Below are 19,493 nucleotides of genomic sequence, written 5' to 3' on the forward strand. Positions count from 1 at the left end.
AAATTTACTTTTTTCAATAACTACTTGAGGAGGGCAGGGGGATTATAAAGCGCTGATATTCCAGGGGCAGGTTACACCCAGCCTGCCCTTCCACGCACCTCGGCTCTTCCTTTCCCTCCCATACGGATTTTAAACATTACCTGCCTCAGGGAAATCAATCGACTCGTCGTCTTTTCTAAGAATGAGAAAACTGGTGAAATTACGTTTGTCACCTTAATACTCCGGTCCTGCTCGTGCTGGGCACGTCTACACTGATGAGGTTTGATGAGGCTTCGCTGTCTCTTTGGGGAAGACGTTCCCTTCCAGGTGAGTTTCTTAGGGCAGGGTGCTCCCACGGCGCAGCGACGTGTGCGGGGCAAAGGGAAACGTTTCGCTTCGGGGAACACAAAAGCGCAAAACTCAGGACACTTTTTTCCGTGTAAAAACTTACAGAAGTTTATTGAACCCATCCAAACCAATTACCTGTTTGGCCTGAATTCCAACTGCTAAGTCTGCAAGCAAACCAAAGGCAAATTGTGGGAGCGGAAAGTATGTTCCCCGCGAGACGGACGAGAATAAAAAATGAGGCGGACTTACAGTTCTTCCTTTTTCCTTTAAAATTACATTAACAGAGAGCGAGAATAGATCTTCATGTTTCAATTATATTTGAAGCTTCCAGTAACTGCGGAAAAGCAATCACAGAGGCGAAGGCCCGAAGTGGCTGAGTTCCCTCTAACGCTGCCCTGGGGAAGGCGTCTCTCCCGCCCGCACAAGCGCCACATTGAAATGAGGCAGGAATACATATTTTAGCCTCTGGGCTGCTTGCTTTTTGCATTTTCAAATCAGCAGACGAGCAGAATCTAGAGAATCTCATTTACGAGCAAAACCGGCAAGCGAGGTTCTTATTGCAGAGCCGTTTAGGGCAAAACTAACGCCAGAAGCAACGAGCACCATTAGGTGAGGGTCCTCCGAGCAACCGCGGGCCGCACCGTCACCTGCGCGTAAATCCCAGCAGATGTGGTTACAAATCCCACCCCAGGGAGCAGAGGACGGTCACACATTTATAACATCGCCGGTTAAGCGATGGGCCTGAAATATCTGCTCAAAATGTGGATATTCGATAGGAACGTGTCCAAAAACACATCTAATCTTGAGCACACTTTGGTATAGAGCTGTCAGCCCGGTCCATCTGAACCGGGTGCTTTGCCCGCTGTGCAGAATTCTATGCGTGAACTAGCACTAAAAAACAAAGTGTTCTTGACAAAATGACCCAAAAGCTTGCAAAGTTATTCTGTTTCCTCAAAGGAACGCGACAGACCCAGAGAAGGTGTATGCGGGTGTATGTCGGTAACACCGGGAACAGCCCCTCATGGCACCGCACCCATTTACATCAAACCCTCGAGGACCTTCCTGCATTCTCAGGCCAAACCCCCCCTGTTCACCGGTGACACGGCGCACACAAGACCCTTTCCCAAAAGGTTTTGCCGGAGGAAAACAAGCCAACTTGGGATGTTTTGCCACATCTATTGTGCACCATTTAGCCCTGCTTTTCAAACCTGGACGCATCCGGTTTTTGGACGTGACTCTTTCTCCCTGGGAGGCAGACCAAGATTTTTGGTTTCCAGCCCACGAGAACACCTTGAGCGTGGCGTCCAGAAACAACCTTCGAGTGGTGCAAAAAATATGTACTCGGGTCTTCTTTAACACCCCATTCAGTTCTTTAATGGTCTTGGTTTATTTCCTCCTCTGAAAGCGAGACATTGGATTGTGCTGAGGAAGCTGGTCAATAGTTACAGCATCTCAATGCCATAAATACACCCACACAGGCAATTACTGCTCTACAGATTTAGGTCAGAGATAATTTGCATCCCCATCGGTCGCTGACCTGTTGCAGCGCAGCTGGAGGGCAAGGGGAGAAATAGGCTTCAAATATTAAACAACCATATCTTCATAAAACTTTGTTTGCTTTATAACAAAATATCTTATTAAACACAACTTTTCCTATGCATACGTATGTATATATCATACAGAAGTGTTGGCTTAAGAGTTCTGGCTCCGTTTCCCATTGCTCATCTCAACGGCGCCAGGACGCTGACATTTTTGGCAGGGGGATGAGGCACAAATTACTAACTTGTCTTAAATCCTCCCATTTTTAATCCTTACTCCAGATGCAGAACTAGTCCCCTCCAAACAATCCCCGCATCCTGAACCTGAAGACTATGAGTTAATACTTCATCCCCTCCCCATCCTAACCCACCCCGCCATCCAGATAAAATATATGAGAAACACACCACTCCAAGAATAGAAAAGGAGCTCGGGGATGTGGACAAAAGCATCCAGGGCAAGAAAGTGCACGTGGGGATAAGGGAGCGTTGCAAAATTAAGGTCAGAAGTTCACGTGTAACCAGAGCCCTCACGGTGCAGCTTCGAAAACTTTGATGCGGCTGCTTCTAAGGAGGAATTCTGCAAAGTCTTCAACGTGTTGGGAGGACAGAGGAGCAAGGGAGGATGCAGGAAAGTGGAACAAGAGGTATAAAGGAAGGAGGGTTTCATCGCAAAGGAATCAGTAGAAAATGGGGGCTATTTTAAGCAGTGGCACGCGACTCCTACAAGGTGCGTGTGGGGAGAAGATAATATAGATAGTGAAAACCTGCTTTACACTAAGTCTAGTTGCTTTGTAACTCATCTTGTGGAAACTGCTCCGAGCCGACACGTTCTCCAACACGTTTGGACCCTAAGCAGGGAGCCAGGACCCTGGGGAAAGTGCTTGGCTGTATTTCTGGTGCAATAAACACAAACTTCATCACAGAATGAGGGGTTGGAAGGGCCCTGAAAGCTCATCCAGTGCAATCCCCCCATGGAGCAGGAACACCCAGATGAGGTTACACAGGAAGGTGTCCAGGCGGGTTGGAATGTCTGCACAGAAGGAGACTCCACAACCCCCTGGGCAGCCTGGGCCAGGCTCTGCCACCCTCACCCCAACAAGTTGCTTCTCCTCTTTCAGTGGAACCTCCTGTGTTCCAGTTTGCACCCATTGCCCCTCGTCCTGTCACTGGTTGTCACCCAAAAGAGCCTGGCTCCATCCTCCTGACACTCCCCCTTTCCATCTTGATCCCCAGGAATGAGTCACCCCTCAGTCTCCTCTTCTCAACTTTATTCTCTCTTCCAGGAGAGCAATTTGAGCCGTTCCGCTTCCAGCACTAACTGGTACACGTTAAGTGCCTACGGGATGATCTCCTCAGCATCACAGGGATGATTCATGGGCAACGGGGGAATCTGGTCTTCAACCCCTTTGGACCTGTGGCTCTAAACGCCCTTCCAACGCAATGCCCATCCGCTGCTTTCCAAAATTCCCTTGGTGACACGCACAGCAAGGGGCCCTTCGCCTCCAGACTGCCAGCGCTACACCGGCTGAGACGAGCACAGAAACGGCAACTTCTCCCACAAATCAGAAAAGGATATAGAGCACACGTTTTAAAAATAAATGGTCTCTTTCTAATAAGGTCTCTTTCCTTCCCCCATTTTGTGCACTCCTGCAAACCAAACCAGTGGAGTTCAGTGGATGCACTAAGTACCTGAGCTCTGAATCAAGCGGAATACTGGTTTAGATCTTTATAGTGAACTCGAGCGCAACAAAAGGTTGAGACAGCACCCAGTTGCAAAAAAACACTTGAGCAAGCTCGAGCTGCAGTAAGATAGCTAGGCCAAAACCTCAAAAACACAGAGAGAGAAAGAAAACAGATCAAATTTGGCCCCGAGCTATCTTCTGCCCTATGGACCCTGGCATTCTTTAGCTTGAGCAACTGACCTTTCATGCCAAATCACGAGTATACCGGAGCATCGAAAAAAACATCAAGGTATTGCACACACTGAAACACACGCGGCGAAGTCAATTGTCACCTCAAGGCCACCTGCAGTGGATGGCGGGCATGGTTCTCCCTCCGGGCTAAGAAATCACCTGCTACAGAAACGCAACCAAACCTCAACCAACCGACCGAAAGAAAAACCTTGCAAAAACTCCTTAATGCATGTGTGTGGGGGAAGGAAGGGCTGTGCACGCGCGTGCACTCACAGGCTCGAAAGAGGCTATTTCATTCTGGGCTCCACGTAAATTTTATCTCCATCCCGAATGCCGTAGGAATGCAGCGCTCGCGAGCTGGATTTCAGCTCCTCGGGACCAAAAGGAGCTTCCTGGTCCAAGTAGAAGAGCAGCATGTTGCTCGTTGACAACTGCACTACAGTTTTTAAGTGCTTCTTCAGTTCTGCCACAGTCTGGTCGAGCCGGATCGACATCTCTTCCACCTTATCCTGGAAGTGAACCTCCACCTTCGCGCTGCTCTGCGGCCGAAGATCCACGACGGCCAAGGGCTCCAGCTTCCCGTACTTGGTGATCAGCTCGTGGTACCTGAGAAGCCAAACAAGCCCAGAGTTACGGTTCGGTTGCTCGTACCGTCAATGCACATCTCACAATCTGTTTCACGTTATACCACCCCGTTTTAGCTGCGATCAAAATACAAACATGTGCATGGAGAGCACCCTGACTGCTTGCACAAAGGATACGGCGCTCAGTCTATCTGTGGCTTCACGGTCTGAGCAAATTTCAGACATTCCTGCTGTGTGGGTCTCAAATGTTACACGGGATCACCGAATCAGGGGGAGCTGCCGCATGGTTTGAAAGGTGACAATAAAAAGGGGACAACAAAGAGGGGATTGGACCGGATGATCTTTCGAGATCCCTTCCAATCCCTGACATTCTGTGATCTCGCTGACTGATCCTTCACACCTACTCTAAAACTACATGGGAATTTCAGTAGCATCTCCCTTGCCTGGGTGGGAAAGAGGCGAAACGGCCGCACAAACCACAATGCGACTGGAACAACAAAGATCGGGAGCGCTGAGAAAGGTAACGTTTCAGAGGCCCTCCGGTACGCGCTCTACAAAGAGCTCTTTTTGTTCCCCATCCGAGCCCGAGCTGAATGCGATCGGTGCCGTGTCACGGCCCTGTCGAGAGCTGATGGGACTTGGCAGGCTGGGTGACCCCAGGGAGCCCTGCTGAAGGCAGGAATGTTCCTGGAGAACAGCAGGGCCTCTGTCTGCGGGGAAATGAGGTAAGGGCCACAACGCACTAGGATTTCCCCAGTCTCACGGGCAAAACGAGACCTCAGCGGAGCAGAGGGCCGCGGGGAGGCTGGCACCCCGCTCTCACAGCCGCCCGGGTGATAGGATCGCGCTGGTCTATTTGGAAAAGCCATTAGTGCTCAGAGGAGACGACGCGCTCCTCAGATTTACCGGCCGTACGAGCGAGGGCTCGCCAACGTGTCGCCAACGGGGGGGATTGCGTTGCTGTAGACCCGCAACGATTTCTCACATTCTGATCAGAAGCGCTGCCACAATTCGTGCGCTGAAGGAAACTACAGTGAACAGGGAAGGGGGGGACAAATTCCAAGCAAGCTGAGAGAGAGAAGCACCAGGAGAGGGTTAAGATTGCCCAAATGCGTGCTGTAAACATGCGGAGGGTCAGGGAAGGTTGTCCTAAATTTTTTCGTGTGCAGAACAAGCTTTGCAAGGGATGCTGGGAGCCTGGATGACTGGCTTCCCTCGAATCAATAAGGGCGAAGGCACACGGCTCATACGGTTCTTTTGTACCCCGATAATAGGCACCCTGGAGACCTTCATAATCAGACGCTGGCTGCCAGAGCAGAGGATGCTGAAGGACTGAGCCTGGCTAACAGCGTCTCTGATACTCTGCAGATAAACAGCAGACCAGCCGAGCAGAGGGCTCATTAAAAACCAACAGACACAAAGACATCACTCAGGAAGACAGTCAATATCGGATTGTACGCTCCTTTCTAACCCACGGCATCCCCGAAGAGAAATCATTCTTGCCATTTCCCTCCCTTTCTGGTGCATTTGAGCGGCGGACCGTGAAGACACACGGTTCAAGCAGGGGTTTGTCGCGACAGAGCGTGCCATTCGCTTACCGCACGATAAACCTCATAAGTTAACTTAAACTCCTAAGTTTTCCGTGCCTGAGTTTGCCTTCTTCCCCGGCTTGAGGCAGCACTGCAATGCAGATGCCATACCCCCAGCAACGGCATGTCCTGATTAGATTCTAATTACAAACCACCTTCCGAGACACCACGTCGGATTTGGGAGCAAAGACGGGGAAGCTTTAGCTACAAACACAAAATCCCTCTGCAAAGAACACCAGGTTTCCCTTCCTACAAGGGCTGAAACCCGGCCCTCGGCACTAGGGACGCTCTCGGCCATCTGCAGCCTCGTTAGAAAACAGTCTGTGGTGGCACAAAACTCCTCCCGAACAGAACAACCCTCGAGTAGCTGCACAAGTCTCTTGGAAACGCTGCACAGATGAAGGGATTCAGACAAAAAGCCCATTGACCACAAAAAGGGCAGTAACAGCAGTTAAAGGTTGAGAAACCAGAGGGGGAGGTAATTCTCCTGTATCTTACCAAATAGCATCGAGCCAGCGTATCGGTCAAGACCAGCCCAGCTTTTTTGGATGAGATACTGGTCATTTCTTACACGAGGTCCCACCCAGAAAGCGACCCCGGCTGTATGAAGTGCAGTAACTCTGTGGGTACGCACAGCCCATGTCCTACCGTAGCATCACGTGTGTCTAAAGCTGCACCCCCCTGTGACCTTCTCGAGAATATAGGGGTCCGGGACAGCTGTTGGCTCAGCTGCCCCCTATTCTCCCCTTCTCGAGCCACGAATGCAGAGACACAAACCACTTTTCATCGAAATAAAGCATAATGGGAAGGAATCCCTATAGGGAGCAGCGCCACGAGCTCGCTGTCCCGGTTTCCCCTTCCCCTCATCTGCATTCTCCACCTCTTCTGCTATCCCTTCCAATATTTCTTTCAATTTTTCCGCTTCAAGGGCTTCTAAAATTACAAGCCAGGACTTGTCCTCAGAAAAAGGCACAAGAGGGATCACCAGCTGTCTTTTCTCCCTGACTACATTAGCACCCTTCGCCTCTGGACTGACCCGAGTACGCCTTTAACAAATAGTATAATTGCTGGACCTATTAGTATTCATCCAAAACGTCGTGCCCTCGTTCCCCATTGCAGCCTTCCTGTGCCCTTATGGTACTGGCAGGTCAGAAGCGCAACGCTTTTGAAAAACAAAAGATATTTCGCCTAAGAGTTAAGCTGGAGGAAGCTCTGACCAGACACAAACACTCATCCTACCCCCTTTCTGTAAAGAAAGGGCTACGAAGCTTTGTTGTCTGAAAAGCGCAGAGTGTTCTAGGGCAAAAGGCGCATAAATGCAGTGACTCGATGCTCCGTGACCCTTCCTCAGCCTATTAAGAAGCAGTAAGTAGATGCTGGCATGAAGAAGATACGGACTGAACAGCATCTGTCTAAGTTCATTAGTTTACCAAGATTAACGGATCATCGGGCATACTTTTTTGGCAAAGAAAAGCCATCAGGCTTGTGATTTGCGAGCCTGAAAGTGAGGGGACAGCTTCCCGTTGCCAGTCACATTCCGCACAGCAGATGGTCAACAGAATTAGACGCCCCGGCCTGGCACCAGAGAGCACGATCTGTACTGGCTTTTGGGGACCCCCAAGCACGGGTGGATTATGAAGCCGGCCATCGGGGAGGCCAGCAAGCGATGGAGATCATGAACTGAATGGTCATGTTGTTGAATGGCACTTGACGCGGACACTTTAAGACTAAATTAGACTCAGAAGTGATTCTACAAGTCATCAGACTACACTCCAGTATAATGACATTAACTGGAACAGATTGAGGAAGGCAAGACAGGAGGAAGGCGAGGGATGGTTTTGTTCATGGAACAGCTAGCCCAGATTTCCCATGTAACATCATTTGCCCATTCAATTTTCCTTTTGCCTTGCTGCTCTCTGTTCCACGACAAAGAAACCCCACCTGAACGGGACCTCCTCCTCCGGGAACTCCATGTAATATCGGATGAAGAACCGCTCCGAGTCCTCCCGCTCCCCGTCGGCAACGATGCTTCCGTTGAGCTTGACGATAGCCGGCAACCTGCGTGCAGACACCCAGAAACACAGTCAGCATACGGGAAACCCAGGCAAGGGGACCAACAAGACAGTCACCATCAAAAGTGCCACGACATCAACACCAGGCGCAGCTGACACCTTGGTCCCCTCAAGTTCCACGTGGTTTCTCCAAGCACATTCAGAACTAAGCGTTTTCATGCACGCATCGCATGTGAGCCTCAAAAAATTCTCTGACAAGTAGAGAAGTTTTACTTAATATTTCCACTACTCCCGCTTTCCCACACAGCAACAAAAAAGCTCAACTAGTTTTGAGCGGTGAATTCATACAAAACCCCGTCTCCTAAGAGGCTCCTCCTCCAGTTACCCAGCGGTTCATTGCCATGTCACGCTTCTGCTGAGCGGAAGCAACAAACAACAGACCTGGCTATTAGCAGCTTCCTGCGCTCCTCGGTGGTGTAGGACTGCAGCAAAGGGATCCCCAGCAATTTCACTTCCTCCAGCTTGGGAAAAGAATTTAACTTGTCAATGTCTTCCCAGCAATGCAGACCTGCTCAGAAGAAAAGACTCGCTTAAACAAACACAGACAATACATTATGTATCCGAGATCATCAGACACAAGGAACATACGTGACAGGCGAGCGTCAGCTGCTGCTCCTTTGAGAAGTCAGCTTTTTGCTCATGATGTGCTGTAAGAAAATCTACTTTGGTTGCTTGCAAGACAAGAGCAGTTTAAATTCTCTCCTGTTTTGTAAGTCTAGAAGGCTGATTAGGGAGCTTAGTGTTTTATGGCCCATTCGGTCTTTGGCCTCACTAGCACCAGTTATGACGGTTGCACCTACAAAGGGACACTGCCTTAAGTTGTATTAAAGTCATCATGACTTCTGTCATTCTAGGAATCGCTAAATAACCTGCAAATGGCTCTACCTTCACACATTGGGTCTCATTTCCACCCATGACCCGACAAGAAAACAGTCCCAGAAGCCATCCAGCCATCTAATGAAAAAGGCTTTAACTCAATTTCAGCCCCCTCAAGCCCTGACATTAGGGATAATAAGGCAAGCAGAGAGGGTAAAATGAAAAAATCTGAGGATTGAACAACAGTACAGCCCTGATTACATGGCAAGATCAACACCACTTGTCTTCGCTTCCGTTTGCTGCGACTGCAAAGCATTTACCGCGATGCTTTTCCGATGGCTCTTCCTGACGCACGTGCTGGCAACGTGAGTTAGAAAACGGGTGTTGCTGAACAACATTCAACAGCTTCACCCGCACAAGACAGAAAACACGAAACAAAAATAAAACCAGACAAATTATTGGCTCAAACCAAAGCAGGGGTCTGACATGAGCTAGGGCTGTCAGGAAAAGCCACGTTCAAGCCCAAACCGTGTCCCAACCGCGACTCAGAAGAGGCTCTTTTCAGAGCAGAAACAAAACTCCTCTAGGTATCACGGCACCCAAAACACCTCTGCCAAGGTCACCGATGCTTAAGAGGATTTCTGCTTGACTTTCAGCCCCCAAAACATCAAAATGCAAGACTGAATCCACACTTCTTAAATACCTGGCATCAGCATTGCAAAACAACTCACTGCAAGAGTGCTTGCTCCTCAGCAAGACAGTGCTTTCAAATCCAGCTTAACAGGCTTTCCTTCCTCTAGTTAACATTAAGCTTTTATTATAGGGATTCCTTGATGCTTACACTGCAGAGCATGTTAATAAAGATCCCTGTACCTTGTCTAACACCTATTGCTTGCACAGCATATAAAGCCGTAAAGAACGGAAGATGAGGATGCATTAAGCGCGCCTGCAGAACTTCTGGCGTACGTGTCGTCTCAAACACGACCTGCCCTGCAGCTCCATCTCTCCGGGTGCCCTTCCCGATACACCAAATGCTTCTTCTTCTCCTTCTGGAGCGTTGGCTGAAAATCCCCCGGGGCTGAGTATAACTGGAGTAGAACTTGTGGTGAGCTTCTAATAACCGAGCACAGATGACAAACAGCTTTTGCTGGTGGATGCTCAGCCCTCACACGCCACGTACCTACACATACGCTCATTTTACCCAAGATAAAACAGGGAATAAAAGGCAAGCGGGATCCTTTCATCCCCTCCACTGCCAGACATTTATTTATCCTTCTCCAGCCAGAAGCACCTGAGGCAGGAACAGGAAACAGAGGGAAACTACTAATGTAAAATCCTGTGCCAGCTCGTTTTGAATAACTGCCAGGCCATGCTACTCTGAGTCTTCTTTTAGATAACGACTAACTACCAAAAGCTGCAGGTGAAGGCCACAGAGACAGGTGAACTGATTTCTTGCCTGTTTTGCCCTCCTAACGCTACATTCTTCAGCTGAATGCACTTCAGCTCACCTGCTTGCGTGGCCCTGCATTAGCACCATTAGGAAACTGGACTCCAACACAACATTTCTCAACAGCTTTCTGGTTCTGCAGGCTACTCACAGCTCTGCCCACGCAGCAACCGTCCCAAAGAGCACAAAACAAGCATGTTTGAGGTTTAGAAACTCAGGAGGAGAGACACCGATCAATCGGTGTCGCTTGTGCTGAGAACAAAAAGCCTCGTCCTGCTTCCAGGCTCTCACCTGACTTGTGCAAATTGATGGATCGCAGGTTGGGGAACAGCCTCGCTAGGGAATCTTCCGACTCTTCAATGGTCGTGAGGTTGTTGTTGGCCAGGATAAGCGTGTCCAGTGATGGAAACATAATTCCCAGTTTCCGAATTTCAGTCCAGTCTTGAAGATTATTGTCGGTTATGTGGAGTAACTTGAGAGACTGACAGCAAACCGGAGAACAAGACACTGTTTTGTAGTCATTAAGGCACAGGAAGAGCTCCTCCAAGCTGCAGGGGGGAGAAAGAGCAAATCGTCATCTCAACACCGAGAAAAGGCTGCTCTCGAGATACAGGGACATGCGTATGTGATTCTAACAGGACCTTCTGTGACAGCTCTTATGCAATTTGAAACCTTGGTGTAGAGAAGACCCTTGGAGTGTTTCTACTATGTCTCTGCTCTCATCCGTAAATATCCCCCACAGATTAAAAACACCTCAAGGCCTTTCTCAAGCCTCCCAGCATTAATCGTGTAACAAATAATGTGGTGTTCCACATTTGTGCCCAGCAAGCCGCCAACCAAACTGCAAAGGCGATCGGTACCTGCTCTTCAGTGCTCACCACTCGTTTTTAAAAGGTGTTTTTACACAACACAGGTGACGTGCTGTTAAATTTTCCAACAACTAAACTATCTCTCCTAATCCCAGGGAAGCACACGTTGGCCAAGCAGGACATACTGCTGTCACCATGTTCGCTTGCAAAGCCACACCAAAAGGAATCTGTAATCAAAGGGAAGCCACTGAGGACACTTGCGGAAGCAGAATGCCACTGCCAAGGTGGACCGCGGCCAAGCCACAGAAATCAACACTTTTGCACAAAAAAGCACGCTGAAATATGACTTGACAAGCGGCCAGACCCTCAGGCTCACGTTCCATTCAAAAGCTGTTAGTACAGGTACGCGCTGCCCCAGTTGTTCCGCGGTGACTCAAAGGAAAACGTGTCACCTCCTTCACTGTGAGGGTGATGACCCACCTCTGGTATTTAGATCTGGTCAAGATGACCCACACAAGACAATCTCAAGCATTCACCTGGCCAGTTTCTAAGCTCCCAAAGGAAGAAATTCCCTCTTTCTCTCCCAGTGATGCTTACTCTGGTAACTCCTGCAGGATCGTGTGGACCGTTTCCCAGGAAGCTTTGCTGTTGTTGAGCACGAGTTTGCGAACACCGGCGAAAGACCCAGCGCACCTTCGCTCTAAAACGGACAAACTGAGAGGGTTGGAACTCAGGTTTAGAAACTCCAAGTGGGGAACGTTGGACACAATTTTACTGACCTGAGCGAGGAGGAAAAAAAAAGATAAAAAAAGAAATGTATATCAGGCAGTAATCAGACCTTGTGCCACAATATCCCCTCTCCTTAAAGAAGGCCCTTCGGAATCACCACAAGCCGAAGAAATGATATGGGGAAAAAAAGCAGCTTTCTGGATAACTACCTGTAATTCATACTCCAGCTATTCACTGATGTAGATTGATTGGTTTATTGCTCGTTCCTCTCAACAGTTCATTTAATTCTGCTCTCCAAGCAGCTTGATAAGAGACAGCCGGTCTCTAGGGAGAGGTGGTAAAATCCACCTCGACGCCGAGCACCAGCCAGCACCCTGTACCCCTCTTTAAACTGGGAGCAATGGGCACGTCTCGAGTTCACGGCCAACACCCTGATCACCCGCTCAGCTCCCCAGAGCTCCCAGAAAAGACAGATAGAAGTTCCCTGTACACATGCAGTGAATTTCTTATTCAATTCCATTAGAAAAGAGCAGCTTATAATCAATCCAAGTGTTCAGGTAACTCTGCTTGGGGTTAGTTTCTCTTTTTGTGCACCTGAAGGCAAAGCAGCACGGAGGGAAGGGAGAAAGAGCGAGAAAAAGAAAAGCCCGAGATGTCAACTCTCCAGCTCTGCAGAATGGGATACGTGTGTGATCGGGGTAGGTGCTGACCTAGATACTGCTAATACACAGAAGGATATGGAAACAGGTTATTTAGATGATCAATTTGTAGTCCTCTTATGATGATTAAGTGAACTGGAGGTAATTAGACTTCACACCTCGTCTCAGGTGTTGCCAGGTTTTGGGCGCTGTGCCTTAGGAATGAAGCGGACAAACCGGAACGACGTCCGAGCAACACCACCAACACAGGATTTAGAAAAAGCGGCCTATGATGGGCGATTGGGAGAAGTGGATTGATTCAGCGTTACACTAATATTGGAAAAGGAGACACAAAAGCTCTTCTTCGTGGGTATAAGAGGCTGTTGCGTAAGGAACAGCGATGAACGCTCCTGCTTAAATTGCAGCACGGGAGACTTACGTTACGTAGTTTAGGCGATGGGGTTATTAGCTAAGCATGGAACAGGCCACCTGGGGATCTGGAATCCCCATCACTGGCAGTTTTAAGAGCTGGGTGGATATTTAGCTGTTGCGGGTGGCTTTAATCTCAACAGACAAGCCTAAGGTCCCTTTCCCATCCGCTCAGGCTAATGAGGAAATAAAGGGAACAAGAAAACCTATCCCACTTCTGGCTTTGCAGCCCCCGTGCCGGAGATGGGACAGTTCTGCAAACACTGTGTTCTCTACCTGTTTTCAGACACAGGAGTTTCATGCAGCAGAAACACATGGTAGTTTTATGCTGCACATCCCGTTCTTTTCCATGTATTTTCAACAATAAACACTATCACCACAAAACCAGAGCATAAGCCAATGGAGAACTGGTAACGACACTTGAACAGATTGCCACTGTTTTACTCGTATTACAGTGCATTTATCTTGCATAATTCATCTAAGCACTTCAGAGAATTTTACAATAGCATTTAACATTCATTAATGAGGTCTCGGAAATATCCTTGGAGGTAAAGGTTATTAAACCTGCTTTGCTGATAGGGAAACCAAAGCCAAGAGAGAATAAATCCTTGCCCAGCATCATGGAATCAGTGGCAAACCTAAGAATCAACTCCCATTACTTCACTCCATTGAAAACTGCACTTCTTATTAACATCTTGATGTTAGAAACGCCAGTTCTGGTGCTTTGCACAATAATAAAAAAACACCATATATTTGTCACCCACAGGCCAAGATCACAAGTCATGAAATAAATGGAGTCAAATGGGTTAAATTAATCACACTTATTGCTGAAGTAAATAAGCATCAGCTCCAAAGATGAAAACAAAGCCACCAAAATGGAAACCTCTCCCCTTTAAATGAGCAAAGTACTCTTGTAACCTGCAATGAGTTTGCATTTGCAGTAAGAGCCACCAAAGTTATTCAGGAAGATGCACATGTGAACGTTTTACCTCGTGCCAATCTTCCAGTTTATTGTCAGAAAGATCGAGCTCGGACACGTGAGCGCAGAAGGCGGCGATTTCGTTCTCATCGCCCGCGCAGGTGATGCCGCAGCTGTTCAGCACCAGCACGCTGGGCAGGTTGAGCCGATCTGAAACGAGGGAAAAGAGAAGCCGCCTCTGGTCACCGTCACAGCGCTCAGTCGCAGAAGCACAAACAGACGTGACATTCGGCAAAAGAACAGATCCACCAGTCATCCCACAATTTACACACGGTCCTTTGTGGTTTATAGTCTGTCTGATATCAGTTCTTGCCAGAATTTATGCTCCTCCCCAGGCATCTGCTGGTGCAGATAGGAAACAGGACTAGGCTGACCTTATTCTCTTATATTTAGCCCACTTTGGGTCAGGAATAGCAAAAATAATCCATTTATTTTCTAAGCTTTCCCTTTTGAACCATGTGGAATGTTTAGCGTTCTTACACCCTGGAAAAACTTAGGTCTCTATTCAGCCTTTTACGTTCCTGCTTTGGTTTTGCTCTAATTCCTTCTTGCGCAGGTCAACGTCCTCACGGCCGTTTCACAAAGGGCGTGGATCTCAATCACACCCTGATTTGCTGGGGTCAAGACAAAGCTAAATGCTGTGGATTTGTAACAGGAAGCCATTCCAACACTACAAATCCACGTTTAGGCATGAGTCTTGCACTCCTTCACACACAACACAGCTCCCCCATCTCTGTGGAGTATCAAAACCTGTTAAAATTTAACAACAAGCTTCTTCCTGAAAAGGTGGCCCCTTTTCTCCTTACTACTTGACAGCTACACGACTAAAAAGGGATTCTAGCAGAACACAATTATCCAGAGTGATCTGAGTTTTCAGGTTTCCTGGCTCGTTAGCATTTGGTTCCTTTAGAAGATAACGTTGTACTTGGAGCATTAGTCATGATGTGCTCGTAAGTCACCTCTTGGTCACATTTTAAGACAAACGTGCCCTCTTTTCAGCATCCAAACAGCTCAGGTGAGCAGGAGAGAGGACACTGACTGAATATTCCATCAGGCCAATTTTCTGTCCGTGTTAATTTTGAGCGACGTGTGGTAGATTTTATCCTCAGCTGAACTCAGGCCCTTTTTCTCCTCTGTCAAACTCACTTACTGTAAACTGCATCCTGCTGACTTCCGTGGCTATTTTCCCCTTTGGGGCTGCTTATGATACAAATGGACCTGACGGAAATTTAAACTCCTCTTACGGATCAAGATGGGCAAGAGGTGACACAAAGAAGAGGCAGTTCTGGTGGGATAAATGTGAATCTCGTGTATAAACCAAGAACCAAACGTTAACATCAGAGTTGTGTATTTGCTAAGCCACCTCTGTCAAAATTTATGTTGTTGCCGCCACTAATAAAATAGCCAGTATCACTATTCTGAAGAAAATAAGCTCCAGAGACTGCTGAACCCCCAAAACGCAGCACTACAGAGGGTTTATTTCCAGCTTTCCTTGACAGGATTCTGATTCTGTTATGCTGGCAACAACATGGGGAGGGAAACTTGTATTTTACAGTACCCACTTCCATCACTAGATCAACTTTCTGTCCTCGTTAGAGTCGAGTCTCTCAGCTTTTCAGCAAGAAACACATTCTAATACATCGTGATCTATCTTTTGGTTAATTCAGGGCAACTCGTCTTTCAACATAAGCAAGAACAACGAAGAAACCAGAACCCCACCTTTCATAGGCGAACCCTGGGGGGTCGCGGGGACGTGCACCCCCATACCAGGTCCACGGCGATACGGGAAGTTCTCAGGGCTGTATTTCTCACAAAGAACTTGCATGAAACTCCTCCCGCTGGGCTGGTCCATGCTCCCTTCTTGGACTTCTAGTTCATACAGGAAACAGAGCATATAAACAGTCAGCAACTAATAAACACCTCCAGTAGTGGCCCTTGGGGACACAGGACACAAAGGGACCAGCCAGGTCATTTCTTCTTGGTCCAACAGCTCATATTTCAAACCTGGAAAGAAACCAAAATCAAACAGCAGGCCTGAGCTCCACAAACACGCTCATACCCTACAGGTATCTCCTTGCCCTTCCAGGACAGTTCCCAGGCTGCAAAAAGCAACTCCTGTACTCACGGATATTCTGAACCGCATTTCCAGGGCAGCCTGGAAATATTTTCATCCTGTAACTTTAACTCAGAACTTTCGGTCAAGACCAGCTTCTCAGATGGAGAGAAAAAGGATCCACAGCTCCCTATTAATAAAGAAACGCTATGGTTTGGTTTTGTAAAATCAGGCCACTGCCTGAATCTTTTGTCTAAACCCAAACACAATGGTGAGTGAAACTTCTTTCCTCTCAAGTACACAAAATGGTTTTCAAATACAATAAATACCGTCTACAAAACAGATGCATCACACAAGAAAAGTACGTTATAAATCCTAAAATAACAAACTGTTACTTTTCAGATTTTCTATCATTCAAATGGTCTATTTCTATGTATTCTTCAACATGAAAACCACCCAGAACTACTTACTCCTGCTCCCTGTGTAAAACAGGCAATGACTTTGGCAGCTGCACGTTCACCCAGCTCGTAGGTGCTCATGACTGGAGACAAAATAGAATGAGAACACAACGGCTGCGCCACAAATCGCTCTCGAGCACATCACTCGGCCGGTCCAAAAATAACGTTTTGCCAATTCGATTTCGCAGCTGCTTCGTGTAACTGGAAGATAAACGTGCCCACCATATCTACACACGTCACAGAACGGAGCAGCGCAGGAAAAAGGACTCGCCACATCGTGGGCTGCAACGATATCGAGTGTTTCCTGCACATACGAAGTTTACATGTCACAAACATTGACTTAAAGGATTGGTCTTACTTGAAAAAAGAAGAAACAAGCCACCTTTTTCTGCCCTCAACAACTTGGTGACTTCTTGTCACTGTCTAGAATTGAGAAAAAGATAGTCAAATTGCAGATTGTGTGAGGAGCAAGGCATTTAATTCTATGCTCAAACATCCTGCATGCGACAGGAACAATTTGCGTTGACAGCCAAGGCTTCGGGCTGAAAAGCATCATTCCAGCGTGGCTGGGGAGCTCGGCACTGCAGGACAGACGGATAATGGTTTCTAAACGCACATTCAGACGTCCCCGTCTGGAAATTCCAGAACTCCCCCATGTATAAAGCATTCAAGTCGCTTTTCTATCAACTCCATTCCTCTTTGTGCCCTGAGCAAACATCAGCTGGAAAACCCACATGAGAAAGTCACCTTAACATCACGCCAGAGGCAGAAAATGGTGTTTCTAGCTACAAGAGCAATCTAGACCAGAGACAAAATCCTAACGACATTCACATTCGACATTGAAGCACAAGCATTTTCTTTCCCAAGCTTTACTCTTGCAAACCATATGACAAAAACGTCGAGGGGCGGGCAGTGACCTTTTCCGCTCCCCTGCTCATCAGACTTCACGTTAACTATAATAATCTGTCACGCACGTGCCTCCTCTGAATCACAATAGCCCGAGAGCAAGGATTATGCAAAGAAATCATGACACATTCCAAGTGAATGCTGCCTGTACAAGGGCAGGACGGGATGATTTGCAAGGTGCCCATTTCTGAGCGTCGTCCCACTGACCGCACAAGGAAGAACTCATATCCCAAAATAACTTTGTTTTTTCCTCTAAATGACAGCATGGACCGCAAAAGAGGCGCTCGGTCTTTGAAAGATGTCAGCAAACAGCCTTTGTTGTCTATATTTAAATGCTCTGCTGGAAGAGTGTGGGCCCGGTGACAAACAACACGTCAAGTGTCTGCAAAGAGGAGCACGACCCTGACTTGTGATCCACGGGAAACCCAGCGGGTGAGAGAACTGAAAGGAGAACAAGAGAAATGACATGAACAATATTACCATCCCCGTGCTATCAGCTATAAGGAGAACAGGAAACCCTTCAGGAGAATAACATCATTAATGACGTCCTAATTAACTCCAGGGCCACTCGAACGCCTAAGCAGTTGCACATCAAATGCATTTTGACACATTTGAAAAGAAAGCATAAGGAACAGATACAATAGAATAAAAAGAAGCTGGTGTGTCCTTCTCCTGAGATGTGATTCAGGGCAATGATTCCTGAAGGGATCTGGACAGACAGACGCACAAACACCATCAGCCTTTCCTATTCTACTATTCCTTATTCTCAGTAACACCATTAAAGTCAAGTTACTGCTCACAGGCAGACCTAAGCAGGGATATTTTCTAAGACAAGGGTGATTTCTTTAACCATTTCCTTTAAGATGATATAACAAGGGCTAAATATACCCTCTTAAATTTACAAAGAAACAAATCAAAACAAACCCCAAATAAACAAAAAAACCCCAAACAACGAAACCAATAAACAGCATTTCTGGGTTAAGATAAAATTGCACATATTTCCAGTCACGGAATGGACAATTCTTGGCTGTATTAGAAAGACATAAAGAGAAAAATAATTCCTATTGGTGAACTTCAGATATCATTTAGGATCTGAAAATAAATAAAAAAGGGGGGAAACTAGATCTTCCATGACCCTAATCCCACAGCAATGGATCGTGGGTGACACGGCCTGGGCAGCAGCGCCGAGCGGCTTCTCCTCAGCTCTGGGATGAGTGTGAGGGGAACAGACCACTTACTGGCTTGTGACGCTCATTTCCGTGCCCCCCCGGCTCACAGCGGCTTCCCCGCTTCGGCAGCACGCCGCGGAGGATGGCGGCGACCAGAGGGGACAATAAGGGACAACAGGGACAATAAACAGGGGACGATAACCAGGGGACACCCGCGGCCCGCCCGCCCCAAACGCCCCGCTCACCCAGGCCCGCCGGCCGCGTCCCGCATTGACCCGGAAACAGCAACACAGCACGTGACCGCCCGGGCGGAAGCATCCTGGTTACCATGGAGACGGAGACGCCCGCCCCCCCCCCCCCGGCACCGGGTCAAAACAGTGTTTTCTGAGGTTATCTGACGTCAGCAGTGACGTCAGGAAGGGAGATTGATAAGTGATACTAAGAGCACGGGGGCTAGGGAACAGTTCTGGGGGCCCAGGGCGGGTCGGTGACCCTGAGAAGCACCCCCCACACACACACAGCCCCACAGGTGGATGGACAAACCGCACATTGTCAAGTGTTGCGTGTTCTTGGCCAAAACGCATCAGGTCGTCCCTCAGCTGTGCCCCTGTCCTGTCCCAGCCTGCCCCTTTCTCTGCTCTTTCAGTGCTCAGTGGTGGCACCATCATTTCACCAGTCATGACCTCAGAAGAAAGAATCACACAGAATCACAGAACGTGAGGGGCTGGAAGGGCCCTGGAAAGCCCATCCAGTGCAATCCCCCCATGGAGCAGGAACACCCAGATGAGGTTACACAGGAAGGTGTCCAGGCGGGTTGGAATGTCTGCACAGAAGGAGACTCCACAACCCCCTGGGCAGCCTGGGCCAGGCTCTGCCACCCTCACCCCAACAAGTTGCTTCTCCTCTTTCAGTGGAACCTCCTGTGTTCCAGTTTGCACCCATTGCCCCTTGTCCTGTCCCTGGTTGTCACCAGAAGAGCCTGGCTCCATCCTCCTGACACTCCCCCTTTCCATCTTGATCCCCAGCAATGAGTCCCC

General features: G+C 48.2%; 1 protein-coding gene across 3 annotated transcripts; it reads right to left on the minus strand.

The window, feature by feature from the left end:
• Positions 1-1,922: 1,922 nt before the first annotated feature.
• On the minus strand, positions 1,923-18,753 carry TBCEL (tubulin folding cofactor E like). 3 transcript variants are annotated; one of them, XM_082070152.1, is made up of 8 exons: positions 18,702-18,753; positions 15,590-15,739; positions 13,881-14,020; positions 11,693-11,874; positions 10,578-10,834; positions 8,405-8,531; positions 7,893-8,009; positions 1,923-4,384 (listed from the first exon to the last, which is right to left on the minus strand). In XM_082070152.1, exons 2-8 carry the CDS (start codon positions 15,720-15,722, stop codon positions 4,066-4,068), a joined length of 1,275 nt encoding a protein of 424 aa, XP_081926278.1. In that variant the 5' UTR covers positions 15,723-15,739; positions 18,702-18,753; the 3' UTR covers positions 1,923-4,065. The 3 variants fall into 3 exon arrangements, with proteins under 3 accessions (XP_081926278.1, XP_081926279.1, XP_081926277.1); XM_082070153.1 differs by lacking the exon at positions 18,702-18,753 and adding an exon at positions 18,526-18,652; XM_082070151.1 differs by lacking the exon at positions 18,702-18,753 and adding an exon at positions 16,394-18,439.
• Positions 18,754-19,493: the final 740 nt, after the last annotated feature.

Source organism: Streptopelia decaocto, assembly GCF_964273445.1.
Source record: "Streptopelia decaocto genome assembly, chromosome: 21".
Taxonomy (NCBI): domain Eukaryota; kingdom Metazoa; phylum Chordata; class Aves; order Columbiformes; family Columbidae; genus Streptopelia; species Streptopelia decaocto.